Source organism: Zosterops lateralis, assembly GCF_965231275.1.
Source record: "Zosterops lateralis genome assembly, chromosome: 26".
In the NCBI taxonomy this organism is placed as follows: Eukaryota; Metazoa; Chordata; class Aves; order Passeriformes; family Zosteropidae; genus Zosterops; species Zosterops lateralis.
Window position 1 is genome coordinate 5,685,574 of NC_139786.1, and position 20,608 is coordinate 5,706,181.

General features: G+C 51.6%; 1 protein-coding gene across 3 annotated transcripts; it reads right to left on the reverse strand.

The window, feature by feature from the left end:
- Positions 1-264: 264 nt before the first annotated feature.
- Positions 265-18,979, reverse strand: LOC310919161 (complement receptor type 1-like). 3 transcript variants are annotated; one of them, XM_083878362.1, is made up of 37 exons: positions 18,906-18,979; positions 18,058-18,237; positions 17,257-17,439; positions 16,907-17,086; positions 16,569-16,751; positions 15,898-16,080; positions 15,548-15,727; positions 15,256-15,438; positions 14,778-14,996; positions 14,299-14,490; positions 13,955-14,054; positions 13,414-13,499; positions 12,317-12,511; positions 11,811-11,990; positions 11,528-11,719; positions 11,291-11,390; positions 11,045-11,130; positions 10,325-10,519; positions 9,641-9,823; positions 9,127-9,306; positions 8,846-9,028; positions 8,556-8,738; positions 8,283-8,465; positions 7,152-7,343; positions 6,429-6,611; positions 6,024-6,215; positions 5,678-5,777; positions 5,067-5,152; positions 4,136-4,315; positions 3,677-3,724; positions 3,284-3,466; positions 2,830-3,012; positions 2,431-2,610; positions 1,967-1,996; positions 1,755-1,830; positions 1,418-1,469; positions 265-625 (listed from the first exon to the last, which is right to left on the reverse strand). In XM_083878362.1, the coding sequence occupies exons 1-36, from the start codon at positions 18,976-18,978 to the stop codon at positions 1,421-1,423; spliced, it is 5,484 nt and encodes a 1,827-aa protein (XP_083734488.1). In that variant the 5' UTR covers position 18,979; the 3' UTR covers positions 265-625; positions 1,418-1,420. The 3 variants fall into 3 exon arrangements, with proteins under 3 accessions (XP_083734488.1, XP_083734487.1, XP_083734489.1); XM_083878361.1 differs by having other exon boundaries at positions 1,418-1,502; XM_083878363.1 differs by lacking the exons at positions 16,569-16,751; positions 16,907-17,086; positions 17,257-17,439 and having other exon boundaries at positions 1,418-1,502.
- Positions 18,980-20,608: the final 1,629 nt, after the last annotated feature.

The window sequence follows — 20,608 nt, forward strand, 5'->3', positions numbered from 1 at the left end:
CAAAGTGTATTTAGTTGTGTGTCTGCCACACTTGAACACCAGCAGTGATTATTTAAAAAATAACAGCTCAAGATGGACACCCCTTGGCAGGGCTGCTCGCCTTTGGAAGTGAAATCCCTTGTGTGGTGGAGCAGCATTAAAATAAAACAGCTAAAAAAATAATTAAAAAAACCCAAAACCACAACACACACACACACCCCCCCAAAAAAAAAAAAAAAAAAAAAAACACTTAAGTTCTTGGTAAACCTAAAAGAAGACACAGAATTGTCATCATCAGCTTTTATTAGATTAAGCATTCATACAGGAACGCTGCACATAAGCATTGCAGGAAGGAAATAAAGATGTAAATACAGCTGTAATTAAGACATTAATTAGCACATGGTTACTCCCACCCTTGCACATGGATGTTTTGGTGGGTGCAGAGAGACAGGGAATGAGGGTTATGGCCAGAGCCTTAATTCCCTCCTTACAGACCCTTACAGTAACTACTGAGAGCAGAAGAGCATTAAGGGTTTACAGTAAATGTTCCTTTTTTTGCCACGGAATTCCAGTCTCCACATGAGCAGCACTTCCTCGCTGGAGGGAACGAGCCCGGCTCCTGGTTAGCAGCAGCAGGATGCCCCGCCTAGGAAAGAGATGAGATCCTTGGGGTGAAATTGGAGGTTTCCTGTTTCCCTGCTGTTGTGTAGAGATTCCATGGCCACCCGGAGAGGGAGGAGGGAATTTCTGGGAAATGCTTTGTTTCAAAGAAATCACCCCAAACAACCCAAAAGTGATACTGTTTATGTGTCCCGCTTCGTAGGTGAAGTGCTGCTAACAGCAAAAATTCACTGTTGGCTGCAATCAACAACTCAAAAGTGATATTGTTTACAATGTCCCATTTTGTAGGTGAAGTGCTGCTAACAGCAAAAATTCACTGTTGGCTTCAAAACGATCCACCATAGCAAGTAGAATCACTTGTAAGTAAAAATACCATTGTAGCAGGTGTGAAAGCAATAAAAACCCCAGAAACCAAGTTCAGTGTCCTTTTTTGACTCTAGTACAGCCGAGGCAACTTTTCAGTTTTTTCATCATCTGTACAAATTAAAAACAGCTTTAAGTCAGAAGCAAGGACTGGTCTGGAAGTCTGACCTGTGCACACCAACCGTCCAGATTGTGGAAAAGGAAAGACACACTATGAGGGTGGTGCCAGAAAGAAAAACAGGATGTTTTAAAACCCTAATATGTTTAAAACATCTTCTATTCAGCAAAAGAAAATATTCTATCAGAAGAAGAAAGGGAAAGAAGTTTCTACTTGAATGATTGTAATAGGAAAATAGTCATTCAAGGAGACTATGCAGTCAGCAATCTAAACAAATGACAGGATAGTTATTGCAGCTCTAACTGATATTTTGTGCTGAGGAATATAAATCCATACCTCCTATGGCAGAGACAGGTCTTTGTGCTCAGTTGCTGGGTTCAGGGGGGTTCTGTAATTATAGTTTTCATATGTACGATAATAGCTACGTGAAAAAGAAGAAAACAATGAATTGCCTCGTAAAAGAACAGTTGGTTTGGTTTCCTTTAAGAAAGAGAAGCTTGAAATAAAATGACAACCACACCATAGATTCCAGTTTGTATCATTTGCTAGCCTGAGCTGAAGGTACAAAATTACAAGGCCCGGGCACACTGACGCAAATATTTCAAGTGTATCAAGAGTATAAAGCTTGTGGTTTGGCACCAAGGGACAGGAACAAACACTAGAGCTGCCTTACCCTTCCTTCTGCTTGGAAATTATTTTCCAGACAACTCCTGCCCCCAGGAGCAGCAGAACTGCCGCAGCTGCCACTCCTGAGGGAGAAGAACCCGAGTTATTCTCAGTTTGTGTTGTAAAGTACATGAAATGCACTGAAGGGTGTATCTGCTGAGTGAGCAGAGAGAGGTTGTGCCACTGAGCTGGGGACAAAAATGTTTGTAAGCTGCTTACCTAGGCCGACTGACCCGGACTTGGGAGATGCTGGAGGGAAGAAAAAAAAAAAAAAAAAAAAAAAAAAAAAAAAAAAAAAAAAAAAGGAAAATCAGCAAACTGTTTTACCAAAATACAGCATTTCTCAACTGTCCTTAATCAATATCAATAAAACTTTTAGAATCATAGGATGGTTTGGGTTGAAGGGATCTTAAAGCTCATCCAGTTCCACCCCCCTGCCATGGGCAGGGACACCTTCCACTGTCTCAGGTTGCTCCAAGCCCCAATGTCCAACTCAGGGATCCAGGGGCAGCCACAGCTTCCCCATGCCAATGTCTCATTGCTAAAACCTACAACACCAGATTTTTTAAAACCACACCCTTGTATACTTCCTTTAAAAAAAAAAAATACAGGCAGACATTTGCATGTTTAAAGTGCATTTGCATGCTTTTGTTTAATCTTTTCTCCGTTTACATTCCACTCACTCAGTTTACAGGCTGGCACAGGAGGGTCCCAGCTGAAATCCTCTTGGCACTGGGTGTGACTGATGCCTTCCAGCGTGTAACCATCGTCACATTCAAGAGTGATGTTAGTCCCAGAGCGATAAGTATTTCCTTTAATGGCTTTTTTAACACCTTGGACATCCGGGAATTCACATCTGATCTCTGAAATTGGAAGCAGTAAAAAGAGGATATTGAGAGGGAACACAAAATATGAGAAACACAGCTGTGGGTAATTCAGGACATTGCTCTTGAAGTCCTTCGGAGTGAGGCCAGGAATTAATTCTCATTCTGCGGGGTAATTTCTTTCTTTGTGGCTGCAGAACCGGGAAAGTGCTTCGGTCCCACATGGGATTCCAAAGAACAGAGGAAGCACAGCCTCACCTTTGCACTGCGGGAGGGGCTGGCTCCAGGCTCCCGACCCCGTGCAGTTGATGAAAGCATTCCCCACCAGTGAGTAACCAGGATCGCAGCTGTAGGAAACTGCGGCTCCGGAGGGAAAGGTGGCAGAGGCGTTGCCTTTGAGCCTCCCGTTGGTGATGTTTGGAGGCTGCAGACACCGCACAGCTGGAAAGTCAGGGGGAGACAAACAACAGGATGCTGAAGGGTGGCCAGGGAGCCACTGAGGCATTGTTCCTCTGCAGCTTCGACTGTTCCCTTTGAATGTCTTCCCCTGGACTCAACACCCTGTAACTCCAGCAGGGTTCAGAAAGGCTAAAAACTTGAGCTTGTTCTTATCACACATTCTGCACTCAGATTTAGACCTTCTACAAACCTCCCCCTGAGGCAAGACTTGTTAAATGTCCTTTGTTCTTTGCTCTCTGCAACCAAAACACACCTTGACAGAGGGGAGGGGGATGGCTCCAGGCTCCAGATGCTGTGCAATAAATGGATGCTGTCCCCAGGAGAGAGAAGCCAGGCTCACAGATGTAGTCTACAGATGTTCCCGGAGTAAAAACTGCTTTTCCTGGGCCACGGAAAGACCCGTGGGTGATATTTGCAGGCTTGGAGCAGTGCAGCACTGAAAACAGAGATGTGCAGATCAAAACAGAGTTCAGAGAGGAAAGAGGGAAAACTTCTGAGCAGCTGGGGAAGGCTGAACACTCCCTCCCACAGCACTGACTCCAACAGCCCTGCCCAACCCTCTGCAAAGTTCCCTCAAAAGAGCAGGTTGGGAGAAGGAGTTAGTGATTAGTAAATCAAATCGTGCCTCCTCAGGTAAGAGACCTACCTGGCTTTGTGGTGGTATCAGGGTGGTGATAACGTTCTGCCACTCCATCTAAATGCAGTATTGAGAGTTTAAAAATGTGGTTGAGTAAATAAAATGCACAAATTTACCTTCATTTCTTATCATCCTAGTGTTACATTCCCAGGAAAATATTCACTGCTCTCTGATAGTCAGTACCAGCTACTAAATTCCTCACTTCCAGGGAATAAGGAGAATGTGGGTTATGGATTGCAACAAGCAGTGTGAGAAGGTGCAAATCATGCCAATACTTACAGCATTACCCAAGCCCTGGCTCATCTCCTGTGTGTGAAGAGAGGCATAAATGAAAGGGAAAAAATTCTGGGTTCTCCTTAAAGTGGTTGGAGCAAACAGGAAAAATAAAACCAACTTTGGCTTTGGTGAGTGGGCAGGAGAAATCAGGAGGAATGTGCAATCCCGACAACCCCAAGAGCTGATTCTTACCCTCCTCACAGACAGGCACGGGTGGGTGCCAGCTCCTGTCACCCTGGCACTGGGACGTGGGGTGGCCTCGCAGGGTGAAGCCTCTGTGGCACCTAAAGGTGACAGAGTCCCTGTAGGTGTAGCGGAGCTTGGGGACAGCCACCCTCCCATTCGGGATCTCTGGGGCTGGGCACACCACCCCTGAAAGAGAGAAATTCCTCTTTAGGGATACAAAGTGTGCACAGGATATCTGTGTGTGCTGATGAACACATCCTAAAGTTCACCCTCAGTGTGCTCGGAGGAGTTTCACAGGCAGGACTTAGAGAGTCAGAGAAGAATAATTTCAAGAACTGAGGAGTTTTCTTTTAGGTACCTTAAGGGTACCACCGTATTATATATATAAACATAGTTTTGTGCCTATAAACAGAGCAGTGTGAATATATTCAAATAAAAGTGTGAAATGGGGTAGAAAACTGTCAGAACTGTCATTCTCATGAATGCTTTACTATCCCAACCTTGTGCCTTCCAAAGCAATTCCATCTGGAGAAAAGACTAATTGCAATGATCAATCCCTGCAAAACATCCTTGTGCTTTGGGTAACAGTACAGGATTTGAAAAATTCCATTTCAGTTGAACCCAAAATACCACTCTTATACTACAAAACACACTTTTTACTTGATTTCTTATTTATAGTTGTGAAACAAAAGGGACAAGTCCCTGCAGGCATCTCACAACTCTTCAGTCTGCATTGCTGTGACAGATCAAAAGCTTACATCTGGAAGATTTTTAGAAGAAACCAAATATGCAAGCATTAAAAAAACCCCAAAACTATCCCAGAGGAATATTATGCTTTAATAGTCTTATTCCTTTCATTCTATTTATTTAAAGGAAATGCTTATTAATTTTAAGGACTTAATATGGCAATTCTGGCCCTGATCTGGTGGTGACCTACTTTGACAGACGGGAGGCAGACCACTCCAGGCAACGTCTCGGCCCAAAGTCTCACATCTCCTGTGGGACTGTCCAACCAGTTTGTACCTGGAGGTACAGAGAGAGAAATACCACCTCACACCAACTCCTTCAGCTTGGATTTTGCCCTCCCCAGAGGTTTCCTTCTGCAGCCTCCTGATTCCAGCTGATGGCCAAGGTCCCTCTGCTGGTTTGGTATGTGGGAATGAAGGACACCAAGTTCCTTCTTCCCAGATCCAGGAGGAGCAAAAAACTGACCCCAAAAGCTCTGGGTTAGATTGGTCAGGTGCTAAATCAGGACCCAACTGATTTCCAGAGGGCTGGAGCCTCCTTGCAGCACAGGCTTGCTCCCACTCTCAGGTCCTGCTTGAGGCCATCTGAGAAGGAAAACTGAAACTGGTTTTCAAATTTATCTACTGAGCACAGGAGGGAAAAATGAGACAACTCCCCCTTTCCACAGCAGGCAACTATGGCAAAATTGGAACCAAAATTCAAGTCTGCTGTGGGAGAACAGCTGTGCAGAGGAGTGGGCTCTGATCCTTTACCCAACACCAAACTCAGACACGGAGTCAGCAAAGGCAGCTTGGGACTCACCCTTCGTCACACGTGTGGCTGATGGTTGACCCAAAAAGGAGATCTGTCAGAACCACAACTCTGCCATTCCTGGGGGGTTCTGGCTGTTTACATTGCTTCCCTGGGAAAGAACAAGGCTGAGTTTAAACTCCTCTCTCGAGGTTGTGTCACACACTGTGAGAAGGTATCTAAAAGGTTCTGTCCAAGCTCTGACACCAATAAAATGTGATTTTGAAAGGGCCCAAAGCGGCCCAGACCATGTGACTAGTAAAGCCATGTATGAATCTTTCCTTCAGAAAATCGCTCTGAGAAACCCACAGAACAGACAATTTCCAACAACCAACAGCAAAGGGATGGAGCTATTCACTTTTACAGAACTCTAGGGCTTCAGACCACGTGTGGTTTTGGAGGCAAGTCAGAGTTGGGGGCACTCCGTGGCGTCGTGAGTGTCCCGGCCGGCAGCTGTAGCGCACAGTGTCCCCGACAGCAAATTCCAGCTGATTTTTGTATTGCCTGCTTAGCTCAGCAAAGGTGAGGTTTGGAGGTGCACCACAGCCACCTGTCAGGGGAAAAAACATAGGGAGAAATGGGAATGTCAACTAAAAAAGTTGTTTTAAAATGTATTTTCAGTATGTACAGCTTAAAATCATTGTGTGAAATGGATAACAAAAGGGGAGGGTGAAGGATTCAGAGTTTTGGGAAGGGTGAGGATGAGTCCTACAGGTAGAAACACCAGGCTATCTTTAACTCCAAGTTTAGAACCAAAATGTACCTGCACACTGAGGGAGAGGGAGGCTCCAGTTGCCAGAGTCGGTGCAGTAGATGGATGCCTCCCCCACAAGGCTGTAGCCAGGGTCACAGCTGTAGTTCACAACCATCCCAGTGGGAAAAACCTCCAAGTCCTGGCTGTTGTGGTTTCCTTTGTCAATATTTGGAGGTGAAGGGCATTGCAGCACTGAAGAGAGAGGACAAAACAGAACTGAGAAAAGGGCAGGGCTACGATGCAGGGACAGGCTGGGGAAGCTGGGGTTGTTCAGCCTGAAAGAAAAGGCTCCAGGGAGACCTTAGAGCCTCTTCTGGTGCCAAAAGGGGCTCCAGGAGAGGGACTTGGGACAAGGGATGGAGTGACAGGAATGGCTTCCCTGTGCCAGAGGGCAGGGATAGGTGGGAGATTGGGAAGGAATTCCTCCCTATGAGGGTGCTGAGGCCCTGGCACAGGGTGCCCAGGGAAGCTGTGGGTGCCCCTAGATCCCTGGCAGTGTCCAAGGCCAGGCTGGACAGCACTTGGAGCAAGCTGGGATAGTGGAAGGTGTCCCTGCCCATGGCAGGGGTTGAGATTAACTGATTTTAAGTTTCTTTAACTCAGTGTCATAGGAAAAGAATCACTATTTTCAGGAGTCACTCAAACTCTCCAAAGGAGGGAGCAGTAAAAGAGAAATTACAAAGCTTCAGGGCACAACAATTTAAACAAATTAGAAGCAGCTGCAAAACTTACTCTTGCAAAACTCCTGAGCTTCAGACCACGTTAGATTTTCAAGACATGTGATGGTTGGTGATATCTGTGGCTGTTCCACGTATCCAGGCCGACAAGTGTAATTCAAAGTCATGCCAACAGGAAACTCAGTCTGATTTTCATATTCCTTGCTTAGCTCAGCAAATAGCAACGGTGTTGGTGTGCCACAGCCCGCTGCCAAGAAACAAAATGGGCATGAGAAATATGTCCTTGGCTGTGAAATGCAGCTAAAGAGAAACAGGTGCATTGATAGGCACTGTTAAACCCCAAGTTATTAATTAATCTCCTATGTAGTCTGATATTTGCATCAAATAATATTCAGCATGTAAGGACACAGGCCACAAGGACCACCAAAAGGACCTAATTTATGTGGTCTTAAAACAAAAATAGGATAAAAACAGGATAAACAGGATAAAACAATGCCCAAAAAATAGTTTGGCCAGTGTGGTGCCTTCAGATGACTCTGGTCTATAGAGTACAGAAATATTTTTCAATATTTAGACATTGAAATATTTAGAATATATAAAATGTTCAATATTTAGAACACCCAAACCCATCTCCTTTTGGGAAACTTGAGCAATGCCACCAGCTTGCTCCCAGTGCCACCAAAGTGAGCAGAGCTCCTGCTTATGGTTCCCCCTATACCCTGCAATCCTGCAGCTGGGCAGGTTTGCCTCATCCAGGGTGAGCCTGGTATGGGATGGATACTGAGCCTGGTAGGGGATGGATGCTGAGCCTGGCACAGGGTGGATGCTGAGCCTGGTAGGGGATGGATGCTGAGCCTGGCACAGGGTGGATGCTGAGCCTGGTAGGGGATGGATGCTGAGCCTGGCACAGGGTGGATGCTGAGCCTGGTAGGGGATGGATGCTGAGCCTGGCACGGGGTGGATGCTGAGCCTGGCATGGGGTGGATGCTGAGCCTGGCATGGGAGGGATGCTGAGCCTGGTATGGGATGGATGCTGAGCCTGGCACAGAGTGGATGCTGAGCCTGGCACGGGGTGGATGCTGAGCCTGGCACGGGGTGGATGCTGAGCCTGGTAGGGGATGGATGCTGAGCCTGGCACGGGGTGGATGCTGAGCCTGGCATGGGGTGGATGCTGAGCCAGCCCCACCTGCACAGCGCGGGTAGGGAAGGCTCCAGTTGCCCCAGGCCGTGCACAGGAGCGAGGGCTCCCCGAGCAGGGAGAAGCCGGGCTGGCAGCTGTAGCTCACGGAGGTGCCGCTGGTGAAGTTTGTCCCCGGCTCGGCGCTGAGCGTGGCGTGGGCGATGACCGGGGGCGGAGGGCAGAGCAGCACTGCCGGGGAGGAGCAGAGAGCAGAGGTTTAGGGTTTTACCCAGAGGTGGAGCACTGGGACCGCAGCCAAGGCCGTCACAGCCGCCTCACCTGGCTCGCAGGTGGGGACAGCAGGCACCCAGCGGCTGTCGGGCTGGCACTTGGCCCCACGGCTGCCCCTCAGCACGAAGCCTGGGTGGCACTGGAAGGTGACGTTGTCCCCAGGGTGGTACACAGCCCTCTGGCCCTCAGCCACCTCTCCGTCCTTGATGCTGGGGCTGCTGCAGGTGATCACTGCCAGGGAAAAGCAGCAGAGCTGAGGGCTCCTCCTCTGGGTTTGGGAGGCTGTGTGAGCACAGCGCTCTCCCTCTCCTCTGTGGGTAACAGCATTTCCAGCTCACCTTCACACCGGGGGTAGGGGATGCTCCAGACTCCCGTTGGCAAACAGGAAACGGTGGTTTTCCCGGTGAGGACGTACCCAGGGTCACAGTAGTACTTCACTGACATGCCAGGGATGAACTCTGTCACAGCCTTGCTGTCGTGCTGGCCGTTTCTGATAATTGGAGGGGAAGGACACGGCGGCACTGCAAGGAGAGGAAAAGGTTCCAGCTGGTACCACAAACCCTCCCTCCACACGGAGGCTCAGAAATCAGCTCCCACCCTGCCCCTCACGGGCACTTACGCTTCTCACAGGTGGGGACAGGAGGGTGCCACTTGCCCCCAAACTGGCACTGAGACTCTTGAGAGCCCTTCAAGGCATAACCAGCATTGCACTCGAAGACAACAATGTCCTCCAGCCTGTAGGTGGTCTCCAACCCAGTCACTCTTCCATTCTCGATCTCCGGTTTGGTGCAGCCAATTGCTGGAAGGGAAGAGCACAAGGATGTGAAGAGCTGGGGATGTGAAACCCCTCCTGGCTGTGGAGGGGCACTGGGCAGGGACAGCACCTGCTGCTGGGCCTTGCCATCACTGTCACGGGAATTTCAACATTACTGATTCTTGTTCATACACAAAATATCGTTATTCAGCTGTTCCTGAGTGTTTATACTCAGTGGGAACAGAAAGGGAAACCCACAGAGGCACATGGGGCACCTCTGGTCTCTGCCTCTCCCTGGGGATTTGGTTGCAGCGATTAAACCAAGAGCCAAGAAGGAGGAAAGAGCCCAGGGATGGCAGAGGAGAGCACACAAACACACCTTGGCAGCGGGGCTGGGGCCGGCTCCAGGTTCCCTTGGCAGTGCAGTGGATGGAGGCGTTCCCCAGCAGGGCATAGCCCTCGGCACAGGAGTACAGCACCACGGAGCCCGGGCTGTGCCTGGCCCCGGGGCTGGCACTGTGCTGCCCGTTGGCAATGCTCGGGGGGGCAGGACACCTCACCTCTGCCAGCGACAAGGAAAGGCATGTGAGAAATAGGGCAGGGCAAGAAAACCAGCCAAATTCCAACCTTCTGAAAGCAAAGGAGGGAGGCAACACAAGTGCAGTCAGTCAGGACAAGGGGAAATGGAACTTTTCCAGGAGCTTTCCTTAGCTCTTTTCTCCATCAGAGACCAACATCCTGTTTTATAGAGCTTTTTCAGAAGTAACACATCAAATTAAGCTGTAGTGAAAACTGAAGCAATAGTAGTACTTCCCCGCCAGCAACAAAACGACAAAGCTGTTACACTATAGAACTACACAAATAAGCACTTTATACACAGAAAAAATATTTTAAAAATTGTAAATTCTCTGATTTGCTTTGAACACTGACATGAACTGCTGAGAATAAATCAAAGCAGTGGTGTGAGCTGTCTCCCCACGGGTGGATGCAGCCCTGCCACAGCCGTGGCTGTCCCCTGTGGTGGGGACAGGCAGAGCTGGCTGTGGCACACCCCGAGCTGTACCTTGGCACCGCGGCACTGCCCCGCTCCATGTGCCGTTCTCCCCATCCACAGAGGTGCAGGACAGGGACGTGTCCCCAGCCAGGACCAGCCCCGAGGCACAGGTGTAGGTGACCACGTCCCCAAAGGAGAAGGTGTCCCTGGAGCCCCCGCTGTGTGTCCCCTGGGGCACGGCCGGAGGGGGAGCACAGCTGATTCCTGTGGGGGGACAAGGGGACAGTCAGCACTGCTCAGGGCACACACCCTGCACACACCCACTGATGGACAGGAAACCACCTCAGCACTGACACAATGACCTGAATTCTCCAGGAACAAACTTTGCATGGAAAAAAATGTCACATGTGAGACGGAAAATCTGTCCCCTCCTGTGAATCATTTCCTTGCTGCCCTTGTCCGGAGGTGCTGGGACAATTCTTACCTCCCTTTGCATAACCATTGGTGACAGAGAGAGAGAGACTGGCCACACCCTTCCTACACATGCCCAGTGAGAAATACTTACCCACTAACAGGGAGTTTAAAATATTAATGTTTCTTCCCAGTTTGGACCAGAATAAAAACCTTTGAAATCTTTTCAGAAGCATATCCAAAACAAAATGAAAAGAAAAAGGAAATATTTTACGCATTCAGTGACTTGAGAAATCTTTAGCAACAAATCCTTGGGCTTGAAAGAAGTTCCACTTTATCTTGTAAACCATCTCCAAGGGCCTGTTGTGACCTACTTACGCTGGCAGACAGGAGGATCCCCACTCCATGAGACACCTGTGCCAGAGACCTCACAAATTCTCTGGGAGCCTCCAACCAACTTGTACCTGGGCCACACAGAAGGATTAATTAATTTAATTTAACAACGAGATTTCTTGCCTTGAGATTTCTTTACAACTCATGCAAGTAGCAGCCAAGAGTTCTGACATGGGAACTGGGTTGTGTAAAGCTGAAAATCCAGTTTGCTCTCACCACGGCAAGACTCACCCTTTGTCACAAGTGTAATTAATTTTGGACCCGAAGAGGAGATCTGTCAGGACAACAGCTCTGCCATTCTCTGGGTTCCCTGGGCTGGGACACTGCTGCCCTGGAAGGGAATGCCAGCCTCCATCAGCCCTCAGCTGTGCTCACAGCCCAGCCGGGATGAGCTGGCAGAGAAACCCACAAAACTGGGAAAACGTGGAAAACCAGCCGAGCCTCACAGGTGAGGTTTTCAGGACATACTTTTACAGAACTCCAGCACTGCAGACCATGTCTGGTTGCTGAGGCAGGTGATGGCTGGTGACAGCCCCCGGAGCTGGGTGTAGCCAGGCCGGCACTCCAGTTCCACCCTGCTCCCCTCGGGAAACACCGTCTGCTGCCTGTAGGGCTCCTTCAGCTCGGCAAAGGCCAGCCTGGCAGGGGCTCTGCAGACAGCTGTGAGACAGAACCGGCCCGGGTGTTAAAGAGCCAGAAAAGGTGGATTTGGGAGAGCAGGGGAAGGTTAAAGCCCTGTTGGGACACTTGCCCTGCTCGCAGACCGGCACAGGTGGCGCCCAGGTGTTGTTTGGTTGGCACTGGACCTGTCTGTGACCACGGATGGCAAAGCCTGGGTCACACTCAAAGGTCATATTGTCCCTGTGTGTGTAGGCAGCCCTGGGAGCCACGATCCTCCCATTCTGGATCTGTGGGACAGGACAACTCGCCACTGGAAAAAAAAAAAGAGGTGCAGGTGCTCAAAAAGGCCCTGAGGCCGAGCTGTGAAGCCACCAAGGGTTACAATTTTAAGATGTGAGCCTGAAGATCATTTTCCTCGAGATTATGTTGTGCCTGCATCCTGCAATATCAAACATCTCCACGGGGAAAAGGGGACCCTGGGGCAGCAGGGCGGCCCTCCAGCCTCCCCTGCTCTGCCTGAAAATGCCGGGGCAAGGATTCCAGCCGGCTGGAATTTCCTAATCTTTCCTCAACATGGAGCAGCAGCGCCGGGGGGATTTTTGGGGGTCCCTGCACCCTCCCCCAGCCCAGCCCCACCTCCGCAGGCCGGCAGGGGCTCGCTCCACACGCCGTTCTTGCCGTCGAGGGTGGTGCAGTGGATGGAGGGCTCCCCGTGCAGAGGGAAGCCGGCGTTGCAGCTGTAGGTGACGGCGGTGCCGTAGTGGAACTCGCTCAGCAGGCGGCCCGTGTGCTTCCCGTTGGGGATGTCCGGAGGGGGCCCGCAAGGGATGCCTGCAGAGGTGCAGAACAAGGTTTCTAATCCAACAGCAGCACCAAAGCGCCTGAAATCCCTCCCTCTGTGTGGCACAAACATTTGTTCTAAAGGTGGAATGAAGTGACCTCCCAGGGGGGAGTTTGTTGGCAACAGGATCCCACCTCCCTGGCAGGTGGAAAACACAGCAATAATCAGAGCTCCGTGGAGGAAGCACCTGCATCCTTTGAATGTTCTACTTTTAAAGAAATAAGAAATCAAATACTCCTATGGCATCACTTGTGTAAAATCCTGGTGCCAAGATGTGCAGCAGGCACAGTCTGTGTGTCACCTGTGCTTCACACCTACCTGGAGAATCTGGGAAATGCTTTAAAACCCCAGAATGTACCAGCAAATGTTTCTTTCTTTGCATCAAACTGTGCCCTGATCAGCCACACTACTTAATCAGCAGAGAAATCCCCAGGTGGAATTGCTGAGGAGCAGCACAGCAGCTCTTGGGCACTCACCAGTGCTTGGAGAGAGGGAACAAACTCACAGTCTGGGATTTTGGGATTCACTGCTGGCCCTGGCTCAATGCTCTGTCTCTCCTTAGGACTGACCCTTGGTCTCTCTGGGTCTGACAAAACAACCCCAAAGCTGAACGTGTTTTCCCTTCCTCTCCTGCAATGTGCTCGTGGTGTCAGTCAGCAGCAGGACACTCAAGCACTGCTGGAAAAGCTCCAGCTGAGGTGTTGCTTTCCATAATCCTTTATGCTCTGGGATCTTGTACTTTTTTCCCACACTGCTTTCTTATGACTTCCAAACTTTCTGGTAATTTTCCTGCCCACAGAGTGGAGAAATTGCCCATGAAAGCTTTGATGGGAAAGATGTGGCAGTCTATTTCCCAGATCCATGCAAACCCCCAGAGCCACGAGCTACTTACGCTGACAGAGGGGAACATCACCACTCCACGCAACACGTCCCCCAGAGATCTCACAGCGTCTGCTGGATTGTCCAATTAACCTGTGCCTGGTGTTAGAAGGGTTGGTCATTCATCCCAAAGCATCCCATTGGAGTTATTGCTCCTCCCCTCCACCTGGGATGTGGGATCAGCCCTGCTGGCAGCAGAGCTGTGGCCCTGAAGGGGCTTCCTTGCTTTGCCTGACCCATTTCTCAATATTTATAGCAGATATCTATACATATGTGTGTATATATTTATATTTATTTATATATAAATAAACACACTATATATATATACACATATATTGATACACACTGTATATGTATATATGTATATACACACACTATGTATATATGTATACACACTATCATGTATAGGCATAGCAGTGAGCACCTCGTGCTCTATAGGTACAGAACCTGGTACAGGGCTATTCCATACAGAATCCATTTCCTGGGAGTGAATGAACAGAGGTTAAAAAGGGGGACACTTACCTAATCCACCTCTCAAGTAAGCCAGGACTTACCCTTCCTCACAGCTGTAAACCACTGTAGACCCAAAGTAGAGATCTGTCAGGGAAATAATCTTGCCGTTCATAGGCTCACCAGGGTGACTGCATTGTTTCCCTGGGGAAGGAGAACACCCTTATTTTAGGCTCCCCTCTCTCTACACCACAGTACAAAATATGCAATTATTCCTCCAGTCCCCTGCCCACACCCCCAGCTCTCCCCAACACAGGTTTCCAATTTCAAAGAGTTACATGGCTTTACTAGTCACATATTCAGAATAACGTCAAGATTTTGGCAGCATGGACAGAACCTGGGACCTGTTCCTCCTGCAAGAACGGACACCAAATCAAGAGCTATTCACTTTTACAGAACTCTAGTGCTTCTGACCACACTCCGCTCTCAAGGCATGTAACAGTAGGTGACATTCGTGGGACTTTAGCATATCCAGGGCGGCAAGTGTACTGCACGGTCTTCCCAACAGAAAACTCAAAGGCATTTCTATGCTCCTCATTTAGCTCAGCAAACTGTAACCTTTTGGGAGCAGCACAAGCACCTATTGAGAGAGAAAAGAGATGTGAGGACCAGGCAGGACAGGTACATCAGGGGCAAGCACACAAAGAGCACTGTTAGAAGGAAAGGGCTGTGATTTACCTCGCAAAAACATTTATTTGGATTTATATAGCCATTAATAAACACATTTTCCCAAAGGGTTGCAGAGGATTAGGTTCTTATTCCCAGGGTAGGCTTAAATCTTCCCCTCAAAAGGTTTAACAACATTTTTTAAAATAGGATTAGGGAATATAAAATAGCAGTGTACCCCAAGGCAGTTATGACAGGTACCTGAGGACCTGTTGAAGGAGTTGTGGTGAGGCAGAGCTCTGTCACACACAGGAGCAGGGGGCTGCCAGCTGCCATCCTCCTGGCAGGACACGCTGGCACTGCCCTGCAGGCTGTACCCATCCTGGCACTGAAATGTCACCGTTTGCCCAGGGGCAGAGAGAAGTCCCTGGCCACCAAGTTGCCGTGCATTGGCTACGATGGGATTGATGCAGACAGTCACTGGAAATGAGGGTGGGCAGGAGGAGTCGGAGCAAAAGAAAACACAAAACCACAGGTTGTTAATGGTGCAATGACAAAATGGGCGTGATGTCCACACAAACCTCCCCAGCCCTAGGAAGGCTTGACATTAATTGGTTCCATGATGCATTTTACATGGAATTAACGCTCCTGGAGGATCTGTTTGCAGTGGTGAGGATGTCCCCTGTGCTCAGAGCCACCCGGAGAGTTTGTCCCCTGAGGGGACAGAGCCCAGACTCACCTTCACAGCGAGGCCGGGGCTGGCTCCAGTTCCCCGACGCTCTGCAGAACACGGCGGCGTTTCCAACCAGGTAATAGCCGGGATTGCAGGAGTACCTTACAGACATTCCCATGGTGAAAAACGCCTTGTCCTGGCTGTTGTGATTGCCATTGGCCACCTCCGGAGGCATCGGGCACGGCCGGACTGTGAGAGGGAGATGAGGAATTTAACTCAGCGAGAGAACGGGAGCAAGTGATGCTGCACGGCGGGTGAAATCCCTGCCCGCACCCTGTTCCTGAGCAGCCGCACTCACCCCTCTGGCAGACAAGGAGTGGCGGGTCCCAGGTGCCCCCGGGCCGGCACCGAGCCTCACCAGAGCCCTCTGTGGTGTAACCAGCATCACAGCCAAAGTGCAGAGTCTCTCCAGCTCTGTAGGTGCTCTGCGGGTTGTGGACCTTCCCGTTCTGCACCTCGGGTGCCTGACAGCCGATCGCTGTGGGAACAGCCACAGCGTCCTTTAAACCTCACTGTATGAGCCGCATCCTGCACACACAGACCCCTCCCGGCCCCTCTCCTCACTGCCATCACCCCGCCTGCTCTGACCCCACAGGACACCCAGCACCCTCCCCGCCCCCCCACAGCAGGAGTGGGGCACCCACACACCTTCACAGCGGGGCAGGGGCCGGCTCCAGAGCCCGGAGTCCGTGCAGGTGATGGACACGTTCCCGAGCAGCTCAAAGCCCTCCTTGCAGCTGTAGGACACGGTCAGTCCCTGGGGAAACCTGTGCAAGGACTGGGCGCTGTGCAGCCCGTTGGCGATGTTGGGTGGCCGAGGACATGTCACCTCTGCAGAGGGAGGGGAAAACCCGATGAGAGTTTGGGAGAGGTGATTTTGCAGAGCCAGCTCAGCCTCCAGCATGTCAGACTGTGGGAGGACAGAGGGCTCAAAGCCCAGGTACTGCCAGCTGCAACCTGCCTGCAGCCTTTGGGTGTCCTGTCTCTCCTGTGGTTTTTCTGCACAAAGAGCATTGAAATGATTCATTTAAACTCAGCTGGTCTCCCCCTAAATGCTGTGCCCCCCCCAATACCCATGCCTGGCCTCAGCACTGTCACCATCCATGGGTGTGCTGGAGCCAGGCTGTGGCTGGAGCACAGGGAGGAGTGTGCTGGCTCTGGATTTGTGGATCTTGGCTTTACATGGTATAAACTCAAATATTCCGTTAAAATGGAATTTAGTCTGTCACTGAAGGTCTCGGTGGATTCGGTGAGGATGTCCCCTGTGCTCAGAGCCACCCGGAGAGTTTGTCCCCTGAGGGGACAGAGCCCAGACTCACCTTCACAGCGAGGCCGGGGCTGGCTCCAGTTCCCCGACGCTCTGCAGAACACGGCGGCGTTTCCAACCAGGTAATAGCCGGGATTGCAGGAGTACCTTACAGACATTCCCATGGTGAAAAACGCCTTGTCCTGGCTGTTGTGATTGCCATTGGCCACCTCCGGAGGCATCGGGCACGGCCGGACTGTGAGAGGGAGATGGGGAATTTAACTCAGCGAGAGAACGGGAGCAAGGGGAAGGCAGCCTGGGTGATGCTGCACGGATGGGTGAAATCCCTGCCCGCAGCCCTGGTCCTGCCAGGCAGGGCAGCCCCGGGGGAGCGGCAGCAGCCGCACTCACCCCTCTGGCACACGAGCTCCGGCGGGTTCCAGATGCCCCCGGGCTGGCACCGAGCCTCGTCAGAGCCCTCTGCTGCATAACCATGGTGACAGTCAAAGTGCAGAGTCTCTCCAGCTCTGTAGGTGCTCTGCGGGTTGTGGACCTTCCCGTTCTGCACCTCGGGTGCCTGACAGCCGATCGCTGTGGGAACAGCCACAGCGTCCTTTAAACCTCACTGTATGAGCCGCATCCTGCACACACAGACCCCTCCCGGCCCCTCTCCTCACTGCCGTCACCCCGCCTGCTCTGACCCCACAGGACACCCAGCACCCTCCCCGCCCCCCCACAGCAGGAGTGGGGCACCCACACACCTTCACAGCGGGGCAGGGGCCGGCTCCAGAGCCCGGAGTCCGTGCAGGTGATGGACACGTTCCCGAGCAGCTCAAAGCCCTCCTTGCAGCTGTAGGACACGGTCAGTCCCCGGGAAAAGCTGCCCGAGGAGTGGGCACTGTGCAGCCCGTTGGCGATGCTGGGTGGCCGAGGACATGTCACCTCTGCAGAGGGAGAGAAAACGTCCTGAGGGTCTGCTCTGTGCTGGTTTTTGTGCTGCTGGGACAGTTCGGGTAATGTCAGGGTGGTATCCTGACTTCTGCTCTGTGCTGCATGTGCTGGATCAAGGCTTTAGTTCACTTAAGGTGCAGTTGCACCTGGAAGGATTTGCTGGCAGTAAAGACAGTCCCGACAGGACTAGAGGCACATCACAGGACTTGGCAGGGATCCACACTGACATGGAAGCAGCAAGAGCAGGGAGAAGCTGTGATTACCTTCCGTTCCACGATGAAGATGACAATGCTCCACATCTGCCCAGAAGCAGAGTGTCAGAAATCCCCCCGGGGTTCAGATCCTGCCATCCCACGGGGTTAACTTGTCCCCATCCCTCTCGGTTTAACTTCTCCCCGTCCCTCTCGGAGCCCCAGACAGGGCACAGCCATCCCCATATCCCCTCCCAGCGTGTTCCCCCGGAGCTGTTTCTGTCTCTCTGCCTGGCAGCTCTGGTCGGGAAGGGAAGCCAGGGCAGATCCATCCCGGCTTTTCCTCTCCGCTGAGCTCGAGAGGACACAAGAGGGAGCTTTCCCCGCGGCCGGCGCAGCTCACAGCCCTGGGACACTCACCCTTTTTGCACTCTGGCAGAGGGGGGGTCCACCTGGGGCCAGGTCCGCAGATGCTTCTCGGGGAGCCCCGCAGGGTGTACCCCGGGTTACAGGTGACGGTCACGGTGTCCCATACCCTGTGGTAATAGCGACGCGGGGACACCCTCCCATACCGGACACTTGGGAACCGGCACAAGGCAGCTGGGAAAGGGAGAGAAGGGAAATGTTTTACCTGCACAGCTCAGAGGGTTCCTGCCGTGCTGGAGGCTGGCTGTGCAGCCTGGGATGCACTGGAGGATACAGCTGGGGTGAGGGTCCCTGGGGCTGCAGGACCCTCTCTGTGCTCCTGGGGGACCCTGCAGCCACCTCAGCTGGCAAAATCTGGGTGTCTAGGATTGCATGTCAACCACCCAGCGAGGTCAAGAGCCTTTCCTGACCTGTCTGCGGGCTCTGAAGCCCCTCCTGAGGGCCCAATCCGACCCGGGCAAACACTGACAGGGCAGTCCAAGACTGGCCCAGGAGCACCCCAGGGATCTGTGCTGCCAGGAGCACCCCGGCCTGGGCTGGGGGTGCCAGCTGTGGCTCTGGTGATGTCCCAGCTGTGGCTGTGATGATGTGCCAGCTGTGGCTGTGATGATGTGCCAGCTGTGGCTCTGGTGATGTCCCAGCTGTGGCTGTGGTGAGCCCAGAGGGTCTCTGCCATCAGCACAGGAGCTCGGAGCTCTGCGGTGCCGAGACCCACCTGGGACCAGCGCAGGGCTTCCATTTCCCTCCACAGTGAAAAGCACAGGGAGCAGCGAGGAGAGGAGCAGCGAGGAGGGAGAGAAGGGCCGTGGGAGGAAGGCCCCGGAGGAGCAGCTCTGCCTTACCTTGAGCCCCGGGCGTGGCGCTGAGGAGCAGAGCGGAGCCGCCCAGCAGGCAGAGGGTGAGGGTGAGCACCATCCCCGGCACAGGCTGCAGCTCCCGGGGGGCACAGGGCTGATATGGGCACCCCAGTTCCCCCCAGTGCCCCCGCGGGAGGAAGGAGACGCTGCTGGGGGACTTTCCGGGGCTGTGGGACAGGAAGCTCTGAGCTCCCCAGCACATGCAGGCACAACCAGCACCCCCGGGGAGGCTGCAGGTGCCTCATGCTGCTGCTGGTTTTGGCAGGGCAGGGTGTGGGTGCAGGCAGAGGTGCTGTGCCCACGGTGCAGAGTGTCCTCCCTTGGGGAAAGTGGCCCAGGCTCTGTCCCAGAGCCCCAGGTGACAGTGGTGGCACCTCGGGGACATGGCACAGCTCACGTGCCCAGGGATGGGGTGGGGTGGGCAGAGAGGGGCATTCCCTCCTCCCATAAAAATGGGACCAGCTGTGGACACAAATCCTCCTGACCCGGCCCTGGGCTCATCCCTCACCACTGCCAGGAAGAATAATGCCCCCAGACAGGAGTTTTTGATGGAGGAGCAGCCCCAGCAGCTCCAGCTCCCCACCTCACACTGATGACACTTTCTGAGCCTAAAACAGGCAGCAAAACATGAACGGCTGAAGTCCTTTTATCTCTTTTAGAGACAGAGAGCTTCCAATACCTACAAATCCAACATTCACACTCCAGAATTGGACTTGGTCATTTGCACTCAGATTATAAAGAAAAATCACATACAATTAATGACAAATACAGTAAATAAACTCTCTCCAATGGTAAATGTTGGTGACCACACCTGTAAACAACGTTTCAGCATTCACAATTCCTTTCATTTGATTGTGGGGAGATAATTCCAAGCTGATCCCCAAATCACATGTTAAATAATTTGAAAAAAAAATCACTTTGGACTGTGCAGTAGGAATAAATGTGCTGGGATTAAAATATCAAAACCAAACACAACCCAGAGCTGCAAGGCTTTAGGTTGTATTTTGTCCATTTAGTCACTCACACAGCTTACAGTAAGAGAGAAATAAAAATAACCAGCAATGTGCAAATGCTTGTTCTGCAAGGCTGAAAAGAAACAGGATCTACAGTGACAGCTGAACAGGACAGTGCCCTGCTGGGAAGGGAGAACTTGGGGCTCTGGTTGGAACAAGGCTGATGTGTGGATGGAAATGGTTATTTGTGGGTTTTCTTCTTATTAGAGGCATGTTCCTGCTAGTGGGAAGGCACTGGGGGAAATGGAGAAACCAAAGGCCTGTAGTAGACACATTTTGGATGGTTCCTGTTCCCAAGTGTGCACCCAGATGGGTGATTTACCTCTGCAGCAGACAAAACCCCAAACCTCAACGTTTTGCTTTGCCAGCAGCTAAAAGTCCAAGTGTCTCAGGCTTAGCCAGTCAAAACTCCACCACAGTGGTGTTGCCCTTCTAAACAGGAAATTTTTTAATCATAATTCCATTTTATGACACCTCTTCAGCTTCTCCAGTGATCCTTTAGCCAGGCTGAGTTACAGCCAGGGAAGGACACTGCCCTCAGCCTGGCCTTTCCATCAGCCAGACAAATCCAGGGCATTTTGCCCACAGGCCATCCCTCACCTCTCTCCACACACACACTGTGCTCAGCACAACCACGGCTGGGTCAGCCCAGGCAGGATGAAAACAAAGTCCCTA